At 50.0% G+C, this 24,734-nt stretch overlaps 1 protein-coding gene across 1 annotated transcript in view; it reads right to left on the reverse strand.

Annotated features, from left to right (window-relative positions):
- LMX1A (LIM homeobox transcription factor 1 alpha) overlaps positions 1–8,647 on the reverse strand; it is a 49,961-nt gene extending 41,314 nt beyond the window's left edge. The window contains exon 1 of the mRNA XM_044266775.1: positions 8,431–8,647. Within this exon, the coding sequence (XP_044122710.1) occupies positions 8,431–8,605 (175 nt within the window). The 5' untranslated portion in view covers positions 8,606–8,647. The remainder of the gene's footprint in view (positions 1–8,430) is intronic.
- Positions 8,648–24,734: the final 16,087 nt, after the last annotated feature.

The raw sequence follows: 24,734 nt of genomic DNA on the forward strand, positions 1-24,734 counted from the left end.
CATGTCCCCTTGATAATGCTAACAACAATGAAAGCAGGTAAGTTATTGTGTGTTTACTCTGGGCAGGGCATGGGGCCAAGTCGTTGAGGGCACATGATCTCTTCTGTGTCTTTGGTCTTATTCCCAGCACCTGACATAAGTGGGTATATATAGAAGATTAAAACATAGTTATTGGCTTGGAATTTGAAGAATCCATATACCAATTCTAAAAGCTGGGGATAGGGTTTATAAGTAAATTGCCCTTAAAGCCATATTTTTGGAACTTCAGGTCACTATCCTTTGGTGGGTTATGACATTAAAAGAGATAAGACTACAATTTAAAAATAAGTAGAATAAAAAATATCGACATGTAGACAGTAAGTTGATCTAAGTGGTGAAACTTTATTTCATACACACACACACAAATGTGTATAACAGGTCATGATAAAATATATGTTTTTTTTTTTTTTTTGCCAATCTGTAGCTATAATTTTCCAGAAAACGTTGCTGGGGAGTCTTCTGAAAACACCACTTTACAGGAAAATAAATAAATAAATAAAGTACAATTGAAATATGTTTTTTTAAAGAACTATACTACTTATCAAAGTATTTTAATATCTAGTAAGGTTTTTGTTGTTTTAATGGCTCACCCCTTTGTTTCTTAAAGGAAAGAATGACGAAACTAGCTTCGAGGCTGTCCATTTTCCCAGCTCTCAGCCTCTTTGTCTCGCTCTATATCAGGACCCCACTGCTCCCCTGGCATCAGGAGGTTGGCTTTGAAATGTTTCTCTGAATTGCATTGTTCAGGACTCTTGAACTCATCTGCCCTTCTTTTTCTGCAACTGAAACACAGCATTTAGCACAGAGCCGAGGACCATGCAGGCATCTATAAGAAATCTCTTTTGAGTTAAAGGTTGATAAGGTGGCTGCCCAGAAGGATATAAATAGATTACACTGGGTAACACAGCGATCCTAACAGGCCAATTCAGGAACACAATGAATTCACTAACAGGTAACTGTCAGGTTCAATGTCTTTCCTGGACTCAAAGACTAGTGCTGCAGAAGAGAAACGTAATCCACTCCAAATCAATTCATCTGAAGGTGGGAGATACACCACCACCCTCGGACCAAGAAGCACGAAGAGAGCCACCCCAGGATGACCACATCCCAGAATCTGTCAGCTTTAGGAATAAGAAGATACTTGGGGACTCAAAAGAGCTCAAATCAGAATCCCTCCAAACCTCAGTTCCCCAGTCCATAAAAGAATGGTAGCACAGGTCAACACATGCTTTCTGTTCCTGCTTGAAATTCACATTAAGTCCCAGAAGTGACCACAAGACTGTGTCCTCCTGGCCTTCTGCACGGACTTTCCAGAATGCAGGATGAGCTCCAGTGTTCAGAGACTGGGGAGCCCCTCTGAGACGTGTGGGCCCACGGGGTGACTCAGTCCACCTGTAGTTTGCACATCCTAGCCACGCAAAATCACAGGCCCTCTCTCTCTGTACTACCCTCAAATGGTCCCAGGTTAGCTATCCAGAAGCATCTGAAACAGAACACCAAAGACAGAAGATGAGATGTCTGTAAAATGATGGCTCTTTGGTGAAGTGCATGTGTGAGCCACAAAGCTCCCCAGCCCTTGCACTGGAAGATAAGACCAATGCCTGCCATTTACTGGACATGGACCAAGTTTCAGGCCCTTGATCGCTTCTCACTGACTCGGAAAGAGTCCTGGGAAGGGGAAGAAACTTTCCCAAGGTCACAGGGAGTGCTGGGACTATAAGGCAAGACTCAGCTACAGACCTAACTTTAGACCCCACAGCCTTTGCATTAGCATTTGGAAGATGACACTTCCTCATACCTCCTGCTGACTTTTTCTTTCAAATCTTGCATTCCGAAATTCATGACCACGAACGGACAAGTCCTATAATCCTATAGGACAGTCAGACATTTTCCAAAACCTACGAGGTAACCACTACCCCTCTGCTCTAATTTACTGGAGACCAAGAGTTCCAAGATAGGTTGAAAGAAATGCTTCTATCACTAATTAAAAAAAAAAATCAGTTCCAAGGCTGTGGAAGGAAATTAAAACAAATGCCTAAACCTGACCCAGAAAAGAAGGGGAAAGAGATGCATGGAATGATTAGAGTGACAAGAGAATCATCTGAATCTCCCAAATGAGCAACAGCCCATATCCTCAGAAAAATTAAGAAGGAAGAAGGATCCCCAAACTTCAGGATGTGTAAAGAATCTGCTTTCCAGCCCCAGTAACAAGAAGCCATACTGGAGATCGATGCTTCTCTACTACGGCTCTCAGAGGCTAACAGGAACAGGACAGAGTTAATTTATTCACACAATAAGAAAACGTGTCCTGAGCACCTGTTTGCATACCAGGCACCGTGAAAAGGCCCGGTGAGTGTCAGCCACAAGGCAAGAAGGGGCAGAGCCTCCCCAAGCAATCCGGACAACTGGAAAAACAGAAGCCACGGAATCGCTGTATTTATCTGAAACATAAAACCTCCTTTGCAGAAAGACAGCCTCATGATGGGGCCTTCATGGCCCAGGGCTTCCTCTGGGAAAATCCCTCCGCAAAAGCAGAGCACCGGAGAGAGCCCCGCCTTAACCTGCCTTACCCTTCAATTCTCAGAAGATAAAGGGAAGAATGGAGGACCAACCAAGGATCAACTTGCTTGGGCTTTGGTTCTGACCAAGAAAGAGTCAGTAAACTGAGAGGAATTACGGATTTGAAATTGGGAAGAATATAATGGCCAAGGAATGGATGCTGGGCATAATCTAAAATGCATGCTGGTCCTCAAGAAAGAAAACCTTAAAATGGTAAATGAACACACCCCAGAAAGAACGAGCCAAAAACACAGCCTGAGTCCCTGGTGAGGGGCGAGAAAAGGAAATAAAATATAAAAGATGTTGTTGGAGGGAGAGGCAAAAACAATGCAATTCTGACTAGACATTCCTTGGTGATCCCAAAAATGAATAAGAAGGAAAATCAATTTAACATAAAAATAACAAAAAACTAAACACAACTTGGTATCCTGGACTGGATTGAATCCTGGGATGCATAAAGACATTAGTGGAAAATCTTGTGAAATCAAGGCATAGCTTTTGTTTCTATTGTCTAGTGAACAGTACTGGATGATGTTAACTTCTTAGTTCACATGACACACTTATGAAAACATACAGGTCAGTGTGATACACTGACATTAGGGGAAGCCAGCTAAAGGCTATATGACAATTTATCTTACTTTGCAACTGTTCCATAAATCTAAAATTTTATTTCAAAATAAAATTTTTTAAAACTGCTGCACAAGACACTCTAAGATGACCTCTGATGTCAAAATATGAAGACGGTAGATAACTAAGACATGCAACATGGTCCAGCCAGGAGGAGCTATGATTGCCCAGGATCAGCCCCCAAAGCCCCACCCCCACCCAGGTCAACAAAGCCAATGAAATCATGGGCCACCTCAATAGAACCAGACATGCATGACAAGGAGCAGTAATAGCACTGTGCTAGTTTAGACCACGTGTTAAAGACGTCATGTCCTTCTGGATGGTACCTTCTAGAGAGACTGCCGTGTGTCCAGATAGAGCACTCTCTTCCACGGGACAGTTGGAAGAAGGGGGAAGAATGCAACAGGACAAGAGAGGACCCAGGGAGTAAAAGAATCTCTGTCTGTAATGCAAAGGGTTGCCATGTGTCAGGGAGACTGGCTGATTTTGTGAGTTCTAGAAAGTACAACCAAGGCCAACACTGGGGTTGCACATGGAGACAGACACTGGGGCTCTAACAATTCCAACAATCCACACTCAGAATGTGAGGCCAAGCATTCCCCATGGTTGGAGACACCCCAACAGAGGCCTCGTGAGCATCTGATGGGAGAGCGAACTGGAGAGCCTCTCAAGCCCGTGTGATTCTCTGACGGAGGAGGAAAGCACAGGGATGAACTTCCCTAGGTCAGTCCTGGAGGCCCCGGGCATCCCTGTTGCCCAGTCAGCCCAGAGAAAATTGTCAGACTCCAGCTACGAATTCCATCCTTCCTGAGAGATTGCTTCCAGGCCACTGGCAAGCAGGGAGAAGGATGAAAGCTTTCTGGCCACACCAGAGAAGAGACCCAGCAGCTGAAGTTCTCCGAATTTGCTGTCCCTTAGAGCTGCGGATGTGTCCCACGCTTTTCTGTAAGTCAGAACAGTCAGCATCAGAAAGCCACAGATTCCAGAATCCTCCATTTAAGCGGCCCTAAGGGATGCTGGTCTTGTCTTCCACCCACTGTGATTAAAATGTGAAGAGTCAAGCCTTTCCACTTCTCATAAAGGGTCTAGTCTGCCCCTTGGTGGATGCCAAAATCTGTCATTTTGTCCCCATGACACGGGTCTGCACCCTTGGATAGGACTCCCCTACTTCCCTTAGCTTTATTTTCATAGAACCAAAAATACAGAGTTTCTTTAGGCATTTATGGTTCCATAAGGTAGCCGCTGTCCTCTGGACCCTCCCCCTACTTCGTCAGTGATGTCCGAAAATGCATTACTTAGGGGTGCCTGGGTAGCTCAGTGGGTTAAAGCCTCTGCCTTCGGCTCAGGTCATGATCCCAGGGTCCTGGGATCGAGCCCCGCATCGGACTCTTTGCTCAGCGAGGAGACTGCTTCCCCCCCACCCTCTGCCTGCCTCTCTGCCTACTTGTGATCTCTCTGTCAAATAAATACATCTTTAAAAATAAAATAAAATAAAATGCACTACTTAAAATGAGACCAAGACCTAAATGCCCACTAAGCCATACAAAGCTGGAGCAATAGTTGCATGTCAGGGATCAGGGACATTACAGTTGTATTAACACATGATTCCTTGTGGCTCCCACCGACCCTGTGCCCAACGAAACCCCCAATTCCAGGGTGGAATTCCGCCCCGACAGGCCCTATACCATGTCATCACTATTGAATTTCGGAAGCCAGTGGCTCCATTTCTTCTTGCTGACTTTGTGCTCTTCTGTGAGCTTGTCAAAATCTTCTTGAACCTGGAGAATCTTAGCTGCCCACCCTCCTTCCCTGCCAGCTTTGTGTCATCAGCAAATCCAAGCAACCTGACATCCATGTCTTCATCTAAGTCATTGATAAAAACCGTAAAGATGACGACCCATTCAATCATTCACTTGGCAAATATTTACCAAGTACCTAGGAAAGGGAGAGCACCCAGGACGGATAGAAGAGGCGAAATTGTGTTTGTGCTGGGATGCGTCCTAAAATTGTTTGCTTTCTGTAAGCCCCCCCCACATGGGGAGGACTCCTTTCCTCGAAGATTTAATTCTGCTCATTAAGTACTTATTGATCACTTCCTCCTGGCATCAGGCTAAGCTTTGCTGAGGGAACAAAGGAATGAAAACCTACAACCCTGATTCTTAGAAGCTTATCCTCTCCTTAGTGAGGCAGGATTTGGCCCATGGCGTTTTATGATGTCAGACAGGCAATATTTATGTAATTGATGAAATGAGTGGTATAGAACTTGTACTTGGTTCTAAGTGAAACTCTGATATCATTCTGCTTAAAGCGATTAACCAAGGATAGATTTTTCAAGTCGAAGGGACAATGGTGTCTTCTCAGACCATTCCCCTCTCCCATCACGCCAATATTAGTTTCGACGAGTGGACCACCCACCTCTTCAAGTAGATTTACTCTTCGTTAGCTCTAATAATTAAGATGACATTCTAACACTTCCCATGTTGAGTCCGAATTGCTGGACTTTACCTTCCTATCTATAATGTAAATACTCAGTGATTTTGTTAAATAATTGAATGAATTCCAAGTCTGCCCTCTGAAGTTAGAAATAGGTCCGATCCAACCCTGGGAAGATGACAATTATGTCCTCGTGTCGTCTTTCCTTTTCTAGCCTAAAAAGCTATACTTCCTTCATCTGACGTGATTTAGGGATCTCCCCACCCCCCACATCATTTCTCGTCATTCCCATTCTGAATCCATCCCTGGCATAAAGCAAGCACTCAAGGTACGTCAGTCAGCTGTCAGCCGAATGAATGTGCATATAAATGAGCCAGAAAACTCTATTGGGTCTGCAGCAGCCTCAGAAGAAAATGCTCGCAACTGAACGTGCTGCTCAAAACGGGGTCAGAAAAGGGAAAGCAGCTAGCAGTTCCCATGCTCTGAACATTTTATTTCTACAGATGCTGCTCAGATCCAGCTTTTTTTGTTGTTGTTGTTCTTTGCACAGGGGGTGGGACGTGGGATACGGTACATTCATGCCTCATCCTAACTCTGTAGTCAATTAAAATCTGGGCATCTTGAACACAGGGCCAACTGCATAACTTCAACTGCATAGTCAAGCCTCACACAATCGTGCCAGCCAGGGCTAGACCACAGCACGTCTTTCCATGTGAGAAAGAATGGCATGTCCCTCTGGGTGTGCCTATCTTTTCAAAGTCACACTGGCATTTTGATCACCATAGCGCCTAAGCCCTTTAGGAATCTGAAGATTTTGCAATATTCTGGGAAGGAGGCCTCAGTGGCTGGGGACACCTAAAGAGGGAATCCAGGCCGAGCTGACCTTCTTATACGGAGTGGAGGCCGTGAAGTTTGGTTCAGAAGGAGCCCAATTACCCCAGCAGGATATTCCTGAAGTGGCAGGGGCAGTGTTCCTGTAAAGGAGAAACAGCTTCTGCCTGAATTAAGACAAATCCAGGAAAACGTGAAGACAGGCTGAGCTGGGATTGTCCAGGGGTCCGCTTACAAGCAGAGTCAGGCAAGAAGAACCAGCAGGGAGGTCAGAGATGCAAAACGGCTGCCTATGAATTTCCGCTGCTGGCAGGTGTGCGTCCCCACCAGCCTAGAGTGCGTGCCAGGCTTCTCCCGCAATAAAACTGTCAGGGAGGCATGACCTTCGTGACTTTACAGTTATGGAAACTGAGGCTTAGGGAGGTTCTGGAAGCTGTCCGCAGTCATATGGCTCTAAGCAGTGCAGCCAGCAGGTGGAGGGGGTTGGCGGGTAGGGGTGGCCCCACCCCACCTGTCCCCAAAGTCCCTGGATACAAGCGTCTTGCCATGTGCTTTTGTTTCAAGAGTTTACTCTCTCCTGTAAGAGTTTACCAAGCACCCTGAGTGTTCCAGGCCTGTGCTAAGCCCTGGGGACACGGTGGCAAAAGAGACACATGCCGTCCCTCTCAGGGCTTAGCGCTTGGCAAGAACAACAAAGAGCCAGAAAAGCAAATGCAATAAAGTGGGGTGAGTGGCCCAGGAGGAAGAGCCAAGGGTCAACTCAGCCACAGGGAGGAAGAGTCATCCCTGGGGCAAGAGCCCCGAGACCGAGGCTGAAAGAACATGCCAGCAAGACTCCAGAGTCCAGGAGAGGGGCAGAGGGAAAATGAGAGTTTAAGGCCCGGAGCTGAGCGGGAGACGCTGATGGGCTGGGGTCCAGCCAGGCTGAGGAAGAGCGGGAGGTCTCAGAGGCCCCCCGAGAGGCTGAAGAGGTGGGCAGCAGGAGGTTACAGTCATGTTCTGGGGGCTGGAATGACAGTGGCAATGGCAAGAGTCAGGAAGGCCACGTGGCTCTCAGGGATCCGGGGAAGGGAGGGGCGGAGCCAGACAAACGTGGCGCGGTGGGGACAGACACGTGCTCAAGCTGGACACTTAATTCAATTTCTCTGGCCTTCCAGAACCCGCTCTGTGCAGTTGCTGGAGCTCCCCATCCCCTCTCTCCCCCGCTCTGAGGCAGGAAGGGTGGGGGTCAGCTGGGCGGTACAACTACATTCCGGCTCCTTTCTCTCCATGACCCGCCGAGCCTCAGGTAGGTTCCAGCTTTCCACATGACAGACGGAGAAACAGACCGAAAGACTGGTTCCCATGCCTCCTTTCCCTTTAACAGTATCATATATCTACCCCCAGCAGGGCCTTGTGGGGCGGGCGGTATACCTCCCTTCCTCCGGGCTTTGGGTTTGCACTTTTCACTTGCTTTAGCCAGTGGACTGTTAGCCCACGTGACAGGACCAGAGGCTTGAAATGCACTCGTAAGGTTGTCCCTTCCGTCGCCGCCAAGAGAAGACCCTGCCCGTGGCTGCTGTGTCTCAAGCCAGTATCCTGGCGTGAACCACGCCGAGCAGAACCGAGCCTGCTCTGCAGCCCGGAGCTCAGCTCGGCAGATCCCAGGTGACTTGCAGACCCTCAGCCTGACTCGAAGTCCCTCCCGTTAGCCTGTGAACACGCGTGCTCCCTGTCGTGCACCACGAAATTTGGAGGTCACGCATCACACGGCGTCCTCACAACAATTCCTGACCAGTAAGACATCCCTCCAGCCACAAAGACACCGCCTGGGATGCACACAGCTGCTCTGCCACGGGGCTGGGCTTCTGGGGAGAGAGCGGTGCAGACCGTGAGCTCACCCCACTGTCCCACACCCCCACCCCCACCAGAAATCCCTGCTGCCCTCCGCGCGGCACTCACCTGAGTCTGACGCTGCCGGGCTCACCAGGCTGAGTAGCTCCCGCTCCTTCTCATAGTCCCCTTTGCAGAGCAGCTGCCCCTCCTTCAGGACAAACTCGTCGCCCTTCTGCAGCTGCCGCTCACAGACACAGCAGCAGAAACAGCTCAGGTGGTACACGCTCTTCTGGGCCCGCATGACGAACTCATTGGGCGCGATCGCCTCGAAGCAGCCCCCACATTTGACCGCAAACAGCCTGGCGGCAGGGGAGAAAGGGAAGCAAGGTCGTTGAGAAAAGTCTGATCGGGCCCAGCTACCCTCCCACCGCCCACAAGAAAGACTCCAAGAAGTGGGGTCAAGACGGTCGGAATGGAATACCCCGGAAATCCGGGTGATGTATTCCCCGACGGGGTGGAACCGAAGAGTTCAGGGAGTGCCTCACGGAGGCTTAAGAAAAGCAGAGGCAGAGGCGCTGGGAGCAGTCTGAGCCCAGGGTGTGACCCGTGTGCATGTAGGACACAGTGTTTCCCAAACGGAGGTCTGCACCTGGGTGCCAGGAGGCTGCCCGGAATCCCTGGGGAAGCTTATTGTTGAAACCAAATAAAAGGACCACAAACGTCCACATCTCCTCCTATCAGTATACAAAAGGGGGGGCCCAGAATGTGCCTCTAGCAAGCTGGCCGGGGCGTTCTGATGCGTCATCTGGTTTTTGAGACAGAAACTGCAATCCAGATTCCCGAGCTGGCATTCCATGCATGCCGCCTCCCTCTCGGCACTGCTCACTTCATTTCAGTTATTTCCAACAAACCACATAGAGGGAGCCCATCTATGCCCAGCCAAAGCAGCAGGTACTAGCGGATGCCATGGTGAGTAAAAGAAAATGCCTTTCGGAAATGAGCTCAGGCTAATGGCTCGTCCAAGTAATGGTTTTAGGGGCACAGAACAACCAGGGGCGCAGAGGGCAATTTGCATTTTGCCATGAGGTCTGGAAATCTCCATCAAAAGAAAGACAGGAAGGCGGGCAGGCTGATGGCAGAACAGGGCCGGAGGAAGGGATCCCAGGCATAGGGAACAGCCTGTGTGAAGCCCAGGGAGCTCCAAGCATGCTGGAGGAGGGGGGAGGCGGGGGAGGCCAGAGCATGCTGGAGGAGGGGTGCCTCCAGAAGGGGAGCTGGGGAGGCCCGTCGTAACCGCTCACACGCTCAGGCTGGACATCACTGGCAAGGGATGGGAAGTCGCTGAACAAATTTTAACATGCTAAGAGCCCTGTTGAGGCAAAGGAATTCTCTGTAGCATGAAGGGTAGAGTGGAAGTGGAGGCAGACGAGGGAAGGAAAGCCGCTGCCAGTGACAAGGGCCAGCACTAGCGGGTGGCAGCAGGGAACCAGAGAGGTGGGGACAGGAGCCGCAGCATGGGTACGGGTAGCGTGGGGGGTTGGTTCCCAGGCTCCTGGAAGTCAGAGCTGGCGGCGATGGTGATGTCGCCACACCTGCCCACATTTCTGATTCCTGCCGCTGGGCCGATTAAGGCCATTCTGCCCCCCTGAGAGGACTATCCTTCCCTCCTGCGAGGCCCATTTTTTCGTTTAATCTAGTGGAATCCCACCCACCCTTCAGAACACAGCAGCTCCCAGCTTCTTGAATCCTGCCCCCACCTGCCCTGCCCTGGTCTGGTCTGAAGCAACCGCCCCTCCTTCAAACACCTTTGCGTGATCTGTCTGGGCTGCACACTCAGTAGCCCCCTGGAGGGGGTTCAAGATACCAAACGTGTGGCATCTAGGTACCTCAGTTGGTTAAGTGTCTGACTCTTAGTCTTGGCTCAGGTCGTGAACCTAGGGTTGTTAAAATCGAGCCCGGCACTGGGCTTCACCCTGAGCGCAAAGTCTGCTTGAGATCCTCTCCTGCTCCCATCCCCCCCACTCATGCTCTCTCTCTCTCTCTCTCTCTCTCTCTCAAATAAATAAACAAAGTCTTTAAAAAAAAAAAAAAAAAAGGCAGCGAGATCCAGAGGCTGCAGTCTGCTACCGGCTATACCGGTAAAATCACCAGCGGGGCTCGTCCCCTCTGCACCTCTGTCCCCGGCATGTCGCTAAGGGGTTAGGCCAGACCACCTCTCCCAGCTTCAGAAACCTTAGGGGAATTGCTCCCTCCTGCTGACTTGAAACATCTTAATCTCGTCTTGTCCTTTCACTTCACCCGTGCTTGGAACGTCTCCTGCCAACAGCCTATATTGCAAGAAGACTGTGGAAAATTCTATAACCCACAACCTCTTGTGCATGGTGGGTACTCAGTAAAGGTTGGTTTGACTTGACCCATGGATCTAGCTCGTTCTCCTCAAATAACACGTGTAAAGAGCCTCCCAAAGGGGCTGCCACACAGTAGATCCCAATAAAAGTAACTCTTCTCCTCGACCCTCCTTGCCAACCCAAATCAGTAACAGTTCAGGCTAGTCTGAGACAGACGAAAATTTAAAGAAGATCTATTTCTTCTTTTAAATTGCCTCACGATAACATAACTGTCTCTGGCAACCCCTTAGGCATAAGCACAGAGACAATACACCCTGAAACTATCTCTGGGATTCACTCCTTATAGCAGTCATTTTTTTTATATCTTCAAAACAAACAAATTGTTTGTTTGTTTTTGTTTGTTTCAATAGTAGCACAACAGGCAGAAAAGAATCTCTCTCAAAACCACTCTCTTAGGACACCTGGGTGGCTCGGTCAGTTAAGCATCTGCCTCCAGCTCAGGTCATGATCCCCCTGGGATCAAGCCCTGCTTGGGCCCCGCTGCTCAGTGGGAAGTCTGCTTCTCCCTCTCCCCCTGCTGCTCCCCCTGCTTGTGCTCTCTGACAAGTAAATAAATAAAATCTTCAACACACACACACTCTCTCTGTTTGTCTTCACATACCAGAAGGGTCAACAGACACAGGCCGTTCAAACGGTTTAGGGTGAGGACGGCAGCAGGGGGCAATGGATGGCCAGAGTACGGAAAACTCCCCGCCCCTCCTCTCTTTGCAAAGACAGACACAAGCAGACTCGGGCTCTGCTAAGGAGCCCCTGGCTGGTGGGGGCTGGGGAGACAGAATAACAGAAGAGCACGTTCTCATAGAAGAGCCAACCACCATCATGGCCGAAATGCGGCCAACCCCGTCTCAAAGGCTCGCTCACACGTTCACTTACGGGTCTACTCTTCTTGCCACTTGTTGGTTCATTGGGAAGCCCGTCCCATGCACCAGGAGGGGAGGAGCCACCGCCCCGGCAACATTCACGTGCGTAAACAAGGCTCTATGGACGAGTATATGTGTCCTCTCAGTGTCAGGCACTGTTGTAGGCACATAATTGTCCAAAACCAAGTCCCCAGCCCCTGGGAGCTCACAGGCCACTGAGAGAAACTACAGACAAACAAACAAAATACAAATAATGTCTGCCCACAGAGACTTACCTGTGGGAAACGGGATATAACGACACTACAATGTCTGGTCAATGCAAAATAGGAAGGCGTCAAGCCAGTGTGTGTTGAGAACAGAATCACTTCCCAGCTCTACAGCCGTCCTAGCTCGTGACTCCCAGTGTGTTTACCGTGGAAGCTTCCTGGACGAAGGGAACAATACTGAGGGCGAAGAGGAAGAGAAGGAGGGGTGCCCAAGGAGGGGCTGCACATGGGTTGGCCAAAGAAAAATGGAAGCCATTCGAAGTCTTCGGGTGAAGGAAGCCCAGGCTTAGAAAAGAGAATGAAGCGGCTTCCCACGAACACAGCCTGCCAGGACAGAGGCCAGCCGGCAGGTGATTCCATCCCAGCTCGGGATCAGGAACGAACGGATAAGCTTGCATTCTCTCTCTCTCAACCCAGGCCTGGAGCCCGCACACCGGCCCCTCCCCCACCTGCCTGGCCATCAGGAGCACATGAGAAACCCCCTGCCCTCTGCCTCTCGACTTCCAAGGGGCCGGTGGGGCTCTTTCGCCCCCGACAAGGTACGCAACAGCCCTGAGCCACGACCCCAGACACCAGCAGCCCTGCCTGTTCCTTCCCCCTTCCTCCAGCTGCCCAGTGGGGTTGTGATCTCCATAGCCAACCTCAGGGCACACCAGTCCCCTGAACATTTGCCTTTCCTTCCTGCCCCCATGCTGGATGCCATGCCTCGTGCAGAAAAATCACCCAGTTCATCCCCGGCCCCTAGTCCCCAGTCACTGTTTGCCAACCTGAGCAAACTAATCAATGCTCTTCCAGGAGCTGGTCAAAGGCCCTTTGTCCCCGAAGCCCTCCTTCTCCTCCCCTTCCCCCGGAATGAACTGTTAAACAGACTCAAGGCAAACGCGCCCAGGGAGTCAACAAGCTCTCGAGACCGCGGCCCCAGGTGGCAGCATCTGTGCTTGTCTAGCTTCTACCCTGTTAATCCCCTCCCCTTTCTCCACCCTTCCTAATTCCATCCCCCTCTCCTAAAAATTTCCCCCAAGTTGGAGAAGGGAGGGTCGGGGGAGCTCTACAAAGAAAGCCCACCGTGTTGACTCGGGAGCGGCTGGAGGAAGTGGCAGGAGCTGTCTGGGCTCCAATCCTGAAACGGTCACAGGAAGGGGGAGCACAGACCTGTGTCGGTCCCTTCTCTCCACCAGCTCGCCTGCTCTGGGTAAGGACCAGGTCAGCCTCACCTCGCTACCTTGACTCTTGTTACCCTCCCTAACCCTCGAGCAGTCCAAGGAGAAGAGGCTCAGGCCGTCCACCACCTGTGTGCCAGATGTGTACACAGCTGTCCGGGTACCACTGTGGACCCAGCTGCCGACAGCACACCTCCCACAAGTTGTTTTCTCTAAGGCTCAGACAAGCAGAGAAAAGGATTTGTTCAAAAGTCCAGGTCGTAATTAAAACACAGCCTGTCTCTTCCCAATGCCCTGGATGGCGTCCCCCATGGTTCCTTCCCCTTCTGCATGCTAATGAGACCTTGCTCTGGGTTCAGAGCCCGGCAGACTGGCCATGCCCTTGAAAAGCTAGACAAGGTTTCCAGAAGGGTTGAGCTCTTCTAGGCATACATCATAACTCCCAAATGTTCCTACCATTATAAATCTCCTGCCCCTCAAAATTCTTCAAATGGTTCCTTATCTCCTCTTCGCATTGGATTCCCTCACCTATAAAATGGGCACAATGCCCTCTAGCTCATGGAAAAGCCCCCAGGGCAGTGCCCATCCCAGAGACGGAGCCCACAGTTAGCACGTTCCTTTCTCTAGTGAATGCCCTTGGCATGGTCCACAGCCCAGGCTGCCCTGGCCTCAGGCGGCTTCCAGGCTCCAGCAGGCAACAGACTCTGAGCAAAGACCACAGTGCCCTGCGTCCGCAGTCTGCAGGAGGGAAAGTCCCAGAGAGGCACACGAGGAGAGACCCACCCGCTTGGCTGAGGGGTCCCGGAATCTTTGGTCTTGTCCCCCGCTCCTTCTCCTTCTCTCCCCTCCCGCTGGCACTTTCCCACACCCTCTACCTCAATTCCATTCAAGGTCCTGCTTCCCTCATCTCATAGGATCCCCGAGCTACGAGACGGACACCTTCCCGTTCTAGTGGGAGAGCCCGAGTTGGCAGGCTCCGACTCTTGCAAGCAGTTGGCAGTAGGACGTGGAGCAAAGCGCTTCACCTTTTGCAGCTTCCATTTGCTCAGATACATAATGACGCCAGCGCTGTGGGATCAGTGCAGACGAGATGAGAATGGGATGGGGGTGGGGGGGTACTTCGTCATCTATCAGGGTGGCAAGTGCTTGCATCTGTCTGATTTGCCCTGCCTCTGCATTTTGATCTTTGGGGATATTTTTTGGCCCCCAAATGGCAACGTATGCTTAGGAGTTTCCCGAGTCCCATCCTGGGAGAGCAGTGTGAGCTCGTCTCCCCACCTGTCTCCGCTTCGAGGGGGTGTGACTTCTTCTCCCAGGAGTGAGGTCCTGCCCCAGGGGCAGGGGGGACGAAGGGTGCCATCCGGACAAAGCACAGGCCTGACACAAAGCATATGCCCCACTACCACGGCCGGGGGACTGGGAGGGAAGGCAGACCCAGCCGCAGCCCCCCTGCCCCGTGCTGGTGGGCAGGGGGTGGGGAGAGGGCAGAGCAGAGAAGTACATGACAGGAGCAGGGGGACCAGGGCTCGAGGGCTCCCCCCGTACCGACCGCCCGCGGAAAAGCCACCATCCCTCCCCTTTGTCTCAAATGGCCAAGCACGGCTTAGGTCGGTCGGTGTCAGACCATGAGCGGAGCGGCTGCAGAGGGGGCGAGTCTCTATTCCTCATGCCTCCTCCCTCCACGCCTGGCAGCCAGCACAGCCCACGCCGCCGCGACCCCAGTGCAGGTCTCCAGAAGGTGTGCTGGCGTGACACGGGCACCTGCGGTCATTCTCCAGAACCGCGTCGTTCTCATTCAGATTTATGTACGTGTAGGCATGAAGATCTATAAAAATACAAACAAAGGCTTAAAGAGATCGTGTGCGGGCTCACAAACACACGACACACACATCTGCACACCCCAGCTACAAGCAACTCGCTCTAAAAAGGATCCCTCTGGATATTTTTCTAGAAAAGATGTTGAAGGAAGAAAGCCGTGTGCCCCTAAGGCACACTCGAAACCCACTAGGGCTACGTAATTTCTTAATTCGCTCCCATTCTTCTAATTCACGATTCTGTCACAGGGTCGGGAATCCCACTCTGCGGCTCAGGAGACGAGGGCACTGCAAGAAGCAGAGGTGGAGGCCTGCCGCCCGAGGATGTCCTCAGGAGCACGTCCAAGGCCGGCGGGAGGGAGGCACCGGAGCCTGGGAGTCACGGCCCAGGGGTCACGGCAGAAAGGCGGGACCTGCTGAAGGACCAGACACAGCGGCTCTGGCGCCGGCGGTGTGATCTGAGGAAAACCACCCCCCATTCCGAATGCTGGGGTCCTCACAGTCCGACCGTGTTCCAGCCTCCCAGTTATTTTACTCCAAAGGGAGAGAAGCTTGTGGAAGGGGGGGGGGTGGGGAAAGAATGAATCTCTACCAAATACCAACCTGGAGCCAACAGCTGTGGTAACCCTTCTCTGCTGTGGTAACCCTTCTCTCTAGCACCTCAGTGAACTTGTGAGGGGAAAGTAAGTAGAACCACCCTGTGAACTCAGTACCTCACTCAGCTTCCCTCATGAGGCTTCTCTCCCCCAGGAGAGAGACTGAGGCGTCTGACTCATAGACTCCTTCTTCCGCTTCTCACTGAGAGCCTCTCTAGCGCTGTTTCTACAGAAGAAATAAGGGAAAAGATCGAGCAGCTGAGATGGCTACGTCAGGGGACCCGTGGCCGAGTCCTGAGACTCTGCCCCCAACATGTGAGAGAAAGGCAAGGTTAGGAACCGAGCTGGTCCCTTCAGGCTACTCAGCTCTTGGGCCTCAGGGCACCTGAAGGGATCTGTGAGAGGGGTCTGTTCTCCAAAGATTTAGGTTAGGAATAAATTGTATTTGGGAGACCCCATAGGACCCAACACCCCCATGGGAAGAATCTTACACGAACTCCAAAATGACTGCAAAATGAGATAATTCTTGCTGGAACCCCCTTCACAGGGGAACCGCAGGGGGTCACTATTTTCAAGATACAGACAAAAATATAGTTCAGTGGGGTTGGGCCCAGGAAGACCCAGGGAAGCGCAGCCAGAGACAGACTGGTGTGGAAATAGGACCAAGAGGCAAGGTGATGTAGTGAAATAAACTTGGGTCCAAGTCCCTACTCTGCCACTTATTAGCCAGATGGTCTTGGTCAGGCTACAGTGGCATCAGTTTGCCTAACAGAGTGGGAATAAGAAAAGGACCTATCTCTCATAGAGTCCCAAGGAGAATTCATTGAACCAAGGCATTGACTCTGCTTAGCATAGTGCTTGGTGTGTGGAAAATCCTCAAAAAAAAATGGTAATTATTACCATGGTGGTAACGATGATGACAGAGAAAAAGATTTGAATATGAATATGAGAGAGAAATAAGTAAAAAAAAAAAAATGAGGAATCGCAGTGTTAGAGACTAGGAGAATCAGGATTGGATAAAGAAGTGTAGGGAGAGTGGTTCAGGACCAAGACCATGAACAATGCAAGATGTCAGAGGTCAGCTTTCCGGTGGTGCTGGCTGTGAACTTGGGGGGTCAGACCTGACAATATCATGGAACCAGGGACTGAGTTCCCACCTGCTGAAATGGCTTCAAGCGAGGGTTTCTCCATAGCCTGTCTCCACAGGATCTGTCTGGATCTCCCTAAGAGTCCTGGCACGGTTAGATGAAATGCTTTCTTGCTCTTGATATCAAAGTAAAACCCAAGAGGTCGGCTGAGGCTTCATACGCTTCTCAATATACCTGCTTTCTTCTCCTATTCTATGGCTTCCTTCAATCTCTCCCACCCCTGCCCCAGTCTCCCCCAGACGCCAGACACTAGATGCCCCGTCCTCCCTCCATCCACGTGAGAGCTGATGACACAACGTCTCCTACACAGGGACACTGCAAAACACGGCAGCCTCATGCAAACCCAGAACCATCTCGGGCCCTGAGATTCCCGAGGATTGAGCAGGAACGTTTGGAGAGCACCCATTAGGACATGGCAGAAGGTTCCCGAACAGAGTGTGTGTTTGGAAAGACTGAGATCTCCATTAACCTTGACCCAGAGTCCTGCAGACCTCCAAAGGAGCTTCTCAAGGCCTCCACACCATAGACAATTAAGTGGAAAGGTGGAAGGCCAAGTAAGTATGTGGAAAAACCCGAATTCTCATCGCAGGCCAACTGGCTGTGTACTTCTTTAGCCCCAACACACACACACACACACACACACACACACAATCAGAGCTGCTTTTAGCCTTAGACAGCTGGCAACTACAGATCACGCTACCTTGCTGCTGGCGCTACCAAAACTAGCTGTAATGGAATAGATGAACTTGTGGTTGAGAAAGCCAGAGAGGGGTCTTTTTGGAACTCTTCCCCTGAAGGCAGTCATCCGGCTTTCGCTCAGTTTCCACCCTCTCCACCAGGGGGCGGCATAGCAGCACGCATTAAGTGCCATGTTGACTTGGTAACTGAGGTCATCCAGGCACAGAGATGGGGATTGGCCCTAAGCCAAAACTGTCTGTCGGGGAAATCTGCTGCTGGGAGTCTGGGAGACCATGTGGCTACACTGAAGGAGAAGTGGTGAGAGAAGAGCATTCAAAAGTGTGGGGAAGCAAAAGCATGGCTTGTGGCCTTAGAAGCAGTGACACAAGCAACCTTGTCAGCTGGCTGAAGGTCTCTGTCCTTGAGGCTGAGCCAACACCACCACAATAAGCCACGGAGCCTGTGGGCCTGGGGCGGTGGGAAAGTCTGCAAGGACAATAGAAGTGGCAGGATCTTCTATAGGAGACAGTCTCAAGACTCTGCAGTGGGGAGAAAATGGAAAACAATAAGTGGCAGGCAGAGCCAATCAGAGTCTCTGTCTCCTCGGGGCTCCTGGGGAGCAGAGAGGAGGACCGGACAATGGGATGAGAACGGCTAAGGATGATGCCTGCATGTCCCGGAGGCTCCGTGAGGCGCTGGCCTCCCCGAGAAGCGGCAGGGGGATCACACATGGCTCGTCGCCCATCAAAAATACTGCGGGCCGTGGGCAGCTTTTACCTCGGAATGGTGCCCTAAGTACTTTCCTTGTCCTTACCAGGCATCTCTTCCCGAGCCAGCGCAACAGAATGACGAGAGCATGGCTTCGGGAGTCCGACAGCGCCCGGATGCAAATCTTGGTTCTGCCCTTGAGCATCTGGGTGAGTCTTAGACTCTCCTGGGGCCTCAGCCTCCTTATCCGTCAGTGAGATAGTTACTGTCTTACAAGATGCTCTGGAGATTAAATGAGACAATGGATTTGGAGTACCTGGCAAGGCCAGCTGCTGTCAGTAGCAACTGTTAACTCCCCTTATTGAAATCAAGTCACCGGATCTGCCATGGAAATATCTGTATAAGATCATTTATTTCAAGACAGACAACTGTGCCAGAAATAGAGCTTCATGTGTGTCCCAAGGCTTTGTTCTTTGGGACTATGACAAATTAAATCAAAACTTCAACAAGCCTTTCATACGTTGTTGGAGAACAGACCAACAGACAAATACAGAAGAACAGAGACTTGAGAGGAAACGGCATTTCATTCAGGCGACTATGGCTATGGTCCACACTAACCCAAGGTAAATATTGACATCAGCCAACTCCTGCCGACCGACACCCACCTCCACGCCCGACACCAGCATATGTTCAGGAAGTCGGCAGCTCCATGTTTAGCCAACCACAGCCAACAGTTGCTATTTGGTTAATGCTGACATTATCTGGCAAATATTTGGGACAGACCCTTGCCCCTTATCATTTCAGTTCTCAGATGACTGCTTCTTACTAAGGCTGCTGACCACTGCGTGGCCCTTCAGTAAGACACCCTACTCCTCGCCTTGCTCCCCTGTCAGAGCCTTCCCTCCCCCAAGAGATCAACCTCTCCCCTCCCTCACTTTAGAAATGGAAAGCCACCAAGGCCAGGGAACGATTGATGACCTACCCCAAATCACAGAGAACGTGGACATTACCGAGAGGGCCACCCAGAGGTTGAGGCTCGGTCAGCGATCAGAAATGGAAGAAATTACAATCAGCCCAAGCAAGGATGGAAATGTGTCTCCCTGGCTCTTCACCAGTACCCGAACCATTGAAGAAGTAGAAAGTGTGTGAGAGACGGTGTGTGTCCTGCTTATTAGCAGCTCTTTCCTTTCCTTCCCCCTCCCCCTCTTTACCAAAACCTGGAAAGCAGACGACGAGTCCGACCACAGAGCAAAAGACTGTGGTAAAGGCATGGATTCCAACGATCCAAGCCAAGGTGGCACAACTCATATTCTAGACATTCCATATTGTCGCACAGACAGTCAGAAATGGCAAGAAACATAAAACAGACATACAGAAAATATATGGTTCCTTTTGAGGGAGTTAAAGGTTTGGTTTCCTTTGAAAATTGTCAGTTTTCCTTTCCCTTCATCTCATTAGCCTCCTGGGACACTCTTAAACATACCCAGAAAACAACAGAGCAGAGGGAATGAGATATTTTTAGCTGATATTCCGGGCACAGATTCTTTTTGTTCCACAATTTTTGGCTTGGCTTGATGGCACGTGGCCAATACGATGTATATTCTTACAAAGACTGTATGCTTCCTGGACTCTGTGAGCAAGTGAGAGACAGAGACACCCACAGAGAGGGGGAGAGAGAGAGAGAGAGTTTGTGTGTTGTAACAGTAGGAAGGACAAGGACATTATTGATGATGTTTTGATGGGAAAGATTCTGAAATCCCAGCAGGGGGCAACACTGAGCTCTCCGTGAATTCTGTTTGCTTTTGTCACCTCCACTTTTCACAACTACCCCTGGGCCATACATCCAAAAGAAAAAAAAAGACATACTGTCACAACCCAAGAGCTCCCTACTGAATCAACAGAGACCATCAGTACAGTCTTAGGAACTAGACATACTCTGAAAACCAACAATTCTGTTCCTAAAGCATCTAGTACAGTGAGTAGCGCAAGGTAGTGTTTGAAACACTGACAGTTGTTACTGTTCTTGTGTGTACAACACCTGTTCTCAGGGATCATGCCATCTTCCAGGGCAGAAGGCAAAAGACAAACACTGACAAAGAATCTGAGTCAAAATCTCCTACACGGCATAGAAGCCACAAAGAGCTGCCATGTGGGACCTTCCCTTCCCACATGAGGGATGCATAATATCTCTGGACGATCTGAAGTCCCAGAATGCCTTTAGTTCAGAGATTTCAAACACGCGTGATCTTGTGTAACATCTCAGCTCTGATGTAAGGTGGGAGTCATATTCTATTATCCTCCTCACACAGGAGGTAAAATAGGAAAATAGCACTGTACAGAGACTCCCCAAGTCCAGCATTGGTGGAGCCTTGAGTACAAAAGTCAGGTGTCCCGAGCCTCCAATGCAACCTCTGTCCCATGAGATGACGTTGCCTTCCTTTCCAGTTAGACTCAAGGTGTCCGGAGAGTTCCAGAAAGGTTTCAGTGACATCTGAAACCCAGTGGAAATAAGACCATTCTTATGTCTTGTATTTGATCCTTTTTGTCTTTTAACTCTCTCCCCCTCCATCCCAACTCTCTCCCAATCCATTAAAAACCAGAAGACGCCATTCCCATTAGGATGGCTAAGATCAAAACAAAAACAAAACAAAAACCAGAAAACAACAAGCTTGGCAAGCATGTGGAGAACCTGGAACCCTGTGCACAGGTGGCTGCCAACTGGTGCATCTGCCAATGAAAACAGTATGGTAGTTCCTCAACAAATTAAAAACAGAATTACCGTACCACCCAGCAACGCTACTTCTAGGTATATGTAAATTTGAAGTAAGGACTCACAGAGGTGTTTGTACACTCACGTTCACAGCAGCGTGACTGACAAGAGTCAAAAGACAAAGGAAACCCAAGTGCCCATCAACAGAGGACTGGATTTTAAAAAGTGCGGCAGCTACGTTGGAATATTTTGAAATGGGCTATTATTCAACCTCGAAAAAAGGGGGGGGGAGGAAAGCCTGGCACACGCTACAACATAATGAGGATATTGTGCTCAAAGGTACAAGCCTATCACAAAAGGACAAATACAGTACGATTCTACTTACAGGAGGTAACCGGAAGACTCAAGTTCCTAGAGACAGAAAGTGGAATGGTGGTGGCCAGGGGCTCTGGGAAGAAGGGAAAAGGGAGCCTTTCAGTGGGTGTGGAGTTTCAGGATTGCAACATGTGAAGTTTTGTGGATGGTTGGTGGTAAGTGGTAGCACAATCCTGTGAAGATACCTAATGCCACGGAAATGTGCACTTAAAAATGCTTGAGATGGTAAATGTCATGTTAGGTGTTTTTCACTACAATTTCAACAAAATAAGGGCATCTGGGTGGCTCAGTTGGCTAAGTGTCTGCCTTTGGCTTGGGTCATGATCCCATTGTCCTGGGATCAAGTCCCACATCGGGCTCCCTGCTCAGCGGAGAGCCTACTTCTCCCTCTCCCACACCCCCTCCCTGTGCTCTCTATTAACTAAAGAAATAAAATATTTTTTACAAAATAAAAATAAAAAGATCAATTAAAAAATTTTTAACTGAAATAAACCATAATCTTTCATATTCTGCCTCCTACAGCCAAAATTTAGATGGCCAGCTTCCCAGGGGAAAAATTTCACCCACTAGACTCCCTGGCAGCTCAGAGTGGCCCTAGGAGGCAGTATATGGGATCCTGCTAGGGTTGGGGACAGGGCAGGAAGCTTTGGAAGAGCCATTATTCTTTTGATAACATGAGATTTAGCTGGTACAGACATTTCACTCTTTACCTTTTCCCTTATTTCTGCCTGGAATTAAATGTAACACTTGGAGACAAAACCACCCTCTTGGTCCTAAGAAAGTGAAAGCAACCTGTTAAGGATATATCCTAAAAGGAGAAAAGCCTGGATCCGTGAAAACAATCTTGAGCAGTTGCACTATCCTTGGACTTCCCTTTTTGGCTTCCTTGAAGTGAGAAAAATGAGACTCTTTGATGAACCCACTGTGGTCAGCATTCAGCTCTCTACAGGATGTCCCCTTTCCATTCAAGGTAGCGTGTCCCATGCCCTATCCAGGGCGACTTCTTCACCACGGCACTAGAACTTCTGTTTTCTATCTCCAGGTCCTCTCCTTCTGCTCTCCTTGGAGGCCAATCTAATCAGGCAGCTGTCGGACTCCTCCCAACAGAACTTTCTGGGGAAGGTCGTCCGTGACCTCCATTCTGCTCAGTCCTCATCACCCTGAGCCCATAAGCAGCATCTGACATGGCGACCACGCGGTGTCCAGGATCCCTCACTCTCCTGGTTTTCTTCCTGTCTCACTAGCCTCTCCTCCCTGGTCTCCTTGGCTTCCCCTCCGTAACCCTGAAGGGTTTCATCCCCTTCTCCAGTCTTACGACTCTTGGAGAGCTCATGTGGTCTCATCGCTTTAAATACCACGTCTGTGCTAAATGATTTGAAGTTTCTATCTCTATTCAGATCTCCCTCCCAAACCTAACTTGTGTATCCAACTACCTGCTCAGTTTCTTCATTTGGATCTCTAATCAAAATCTCCAATTTAATAAAACCAAAATAGAATTCTTGATCGTCACTCCCCCACCCCTCCTGTTGGCTCATACCTGCTCCAACGAACCACGCTCTCCCCTTTTCTGTTGATGGATGGCACCTCCACCTTCCTAGTTGCTCAAGGCAAACATCTCAGGATCATTTTTGACTCCTCCCCCTGCACACCTCGTATCCCTTCATCAACAAGCCATTGTGCTCCACCATTAAAATATAACCAGAATCTGATCACGTCTCGCGTCCTGCCCACTGCTCTGACTGCAGGCCACGCTTCCACACATCTTCCCTTGGATCACCCTGACAGTCTCCCAAAGGGACCACCTTCTTCCTCTTGCCACCCTCAAATACAGCTTCAATACAAGGTGATCTCACTAGGAACTAAATTAGATCATGTCCCTCATCTGTCAAAACTTACCCCATTTTGCAGATGAAAAAAAGAGAGGCTTACGAAGGCCTAAGTAGTTTGCTCAACTTTACACAGCTAGTAGTTGCGAATGCCAGGATTCGAATCACGTCTGTCAGTGCTAAAACCCACCAAGGATCCACTATACCACTGCCTAACTTAGCTCTGAGCGCTGTCCTCATCAAACGGTAGGATGGTACAGTATTTTGCAAATTAAAACTTCTATGCGACTGCAAAGCAACACCACCATCATTGTCAATCCACACTCCTCGTAAGTTAAACTGGACAAAGGTATCAACTTATATTGAAATATTTTACCTAGAAAGGCCAGGCCAGAGACTGGGCCACCACTTCTTTAAAGAAAGTCCAGGCTCTGAGATCAGTGATCCAGACTGGGTCTGACCCAGGAGAGCCTCAGCCTTGGAACTGGAGTGGAAACAAACAAATAGGAACTGGGTAGAAATACGAAGTCCGGGAGGAATGGTGGCAAGCGTGTAACGCCAGCCAGCACACACCCCCACCTCCGACCACAACATTCATGTGCAAGTCTAGGATGTAATTTTCATCTTGGATGCCTTTCATATGGCTCTGCTCCCCATATCCAGCTCCATTCAGGGGATTAGAGAACGGGGACAGTCACGAAGAGCTGAAGAACCACAAAAATTTCTGTGAAACAGGATTCCTGGTTTGAAATCACAATGCTGAGTTATGTGTACAGATGTGAGTGGGTTTCCCCTCCCCCCAGCGCGCACACACACACACACACACACACACGAGCGCGCTCCCTTCGACTGGGGATCTAGGCATACTAGGCCAGAAGTTTAAAAAAAATGGAAGAAAGAAAGTTCACAACAACCTCTCTCCACCATGGGAATGAACAAGGACAAGCTAGGCCATCTCCAGACCAGACCATGTCTTGAAGAGAGCATGAGCTTTCTGGAATGTCTTTTCGGCTCAGGGCAGGGAGCTCTCAGATCTATAAGGTGGGACCAGAGAGAGGGGCTGATGACGTAGCTCTCCAGCCCCCCACTTCTCAGAGACCTCCAGGTTCCCCATGACGAGCTGAAGGACAAAGAGGAAGCTGAAGACCTGTTCCTCCAAGCCAAAACAGAAGGCGGGAGGCTCCTCTTGCCAGAGAGAAGAGAAATGCCCGCTGTCATCACCGTGTGACTAGGCACAAAGGCCCGGGCTGGTTTGATCTTCTGGCAAAGGGGCTGTGGGGAAGCTACCTCTTGAAAGGCCTAAAGACACTGCCCCAGTCTGTCAGGAGGAAGGGACTTTCTCGGCAAAGGCAAGAACAACGCTGCGAATATTCAAACAGAGCCCCTCCTGGAGCCGGGCACACTTCTGCACTGCAAGGAAGGGGCCACATGTCCCACCCCCGCTGTGCAGAGAGATGCTCGCTGGAAAACAGTGTGGTGACTGTCACCGGCACTGGAACATATTGAGACCTAGACCACAGTCAGGGGCTGAACGCCTCTAAAACTAGGTCAGTCCTTCCACAAAGATAAATATTCTTCCCCCCAAACTGCAGTCATGAGAGAGGCAGAGACAACGAGGATTCGGTAAACACCACGATGCATTTTCAGCAACCAGAAAGCCACTCAGAGGTCACGACCAACTCATTACGGGCATGCTTGGGAGAAAAAAGTTATGAATTTTGCAGCATCCCCCACCAAGGGACATAAGGTCTTCCCAACTAGCAAATATTAAAGAGAAAGTTGGGAGACCTGCACTATAGATCACTGAATGGAAGGGTTTTGTTCATACTGTACCCGTAACAAGTATTTATTAAGTGATTAATAGTTCTAAAATTAATAGTT

This window comes from Neovison vison, chromosome 10 (genome assembly GCF_020171115.1).
Source record: "Neovison vison isolate M4711 chromosome 10, ASM_NN_V1, whole genome shotgun sequence".
Taxonomy (NCBI): Eukaryota; Metazoa; Chordata; class Mammalia; order Carnivora; family Mustelidae; genus Neogale; species Neogale vison.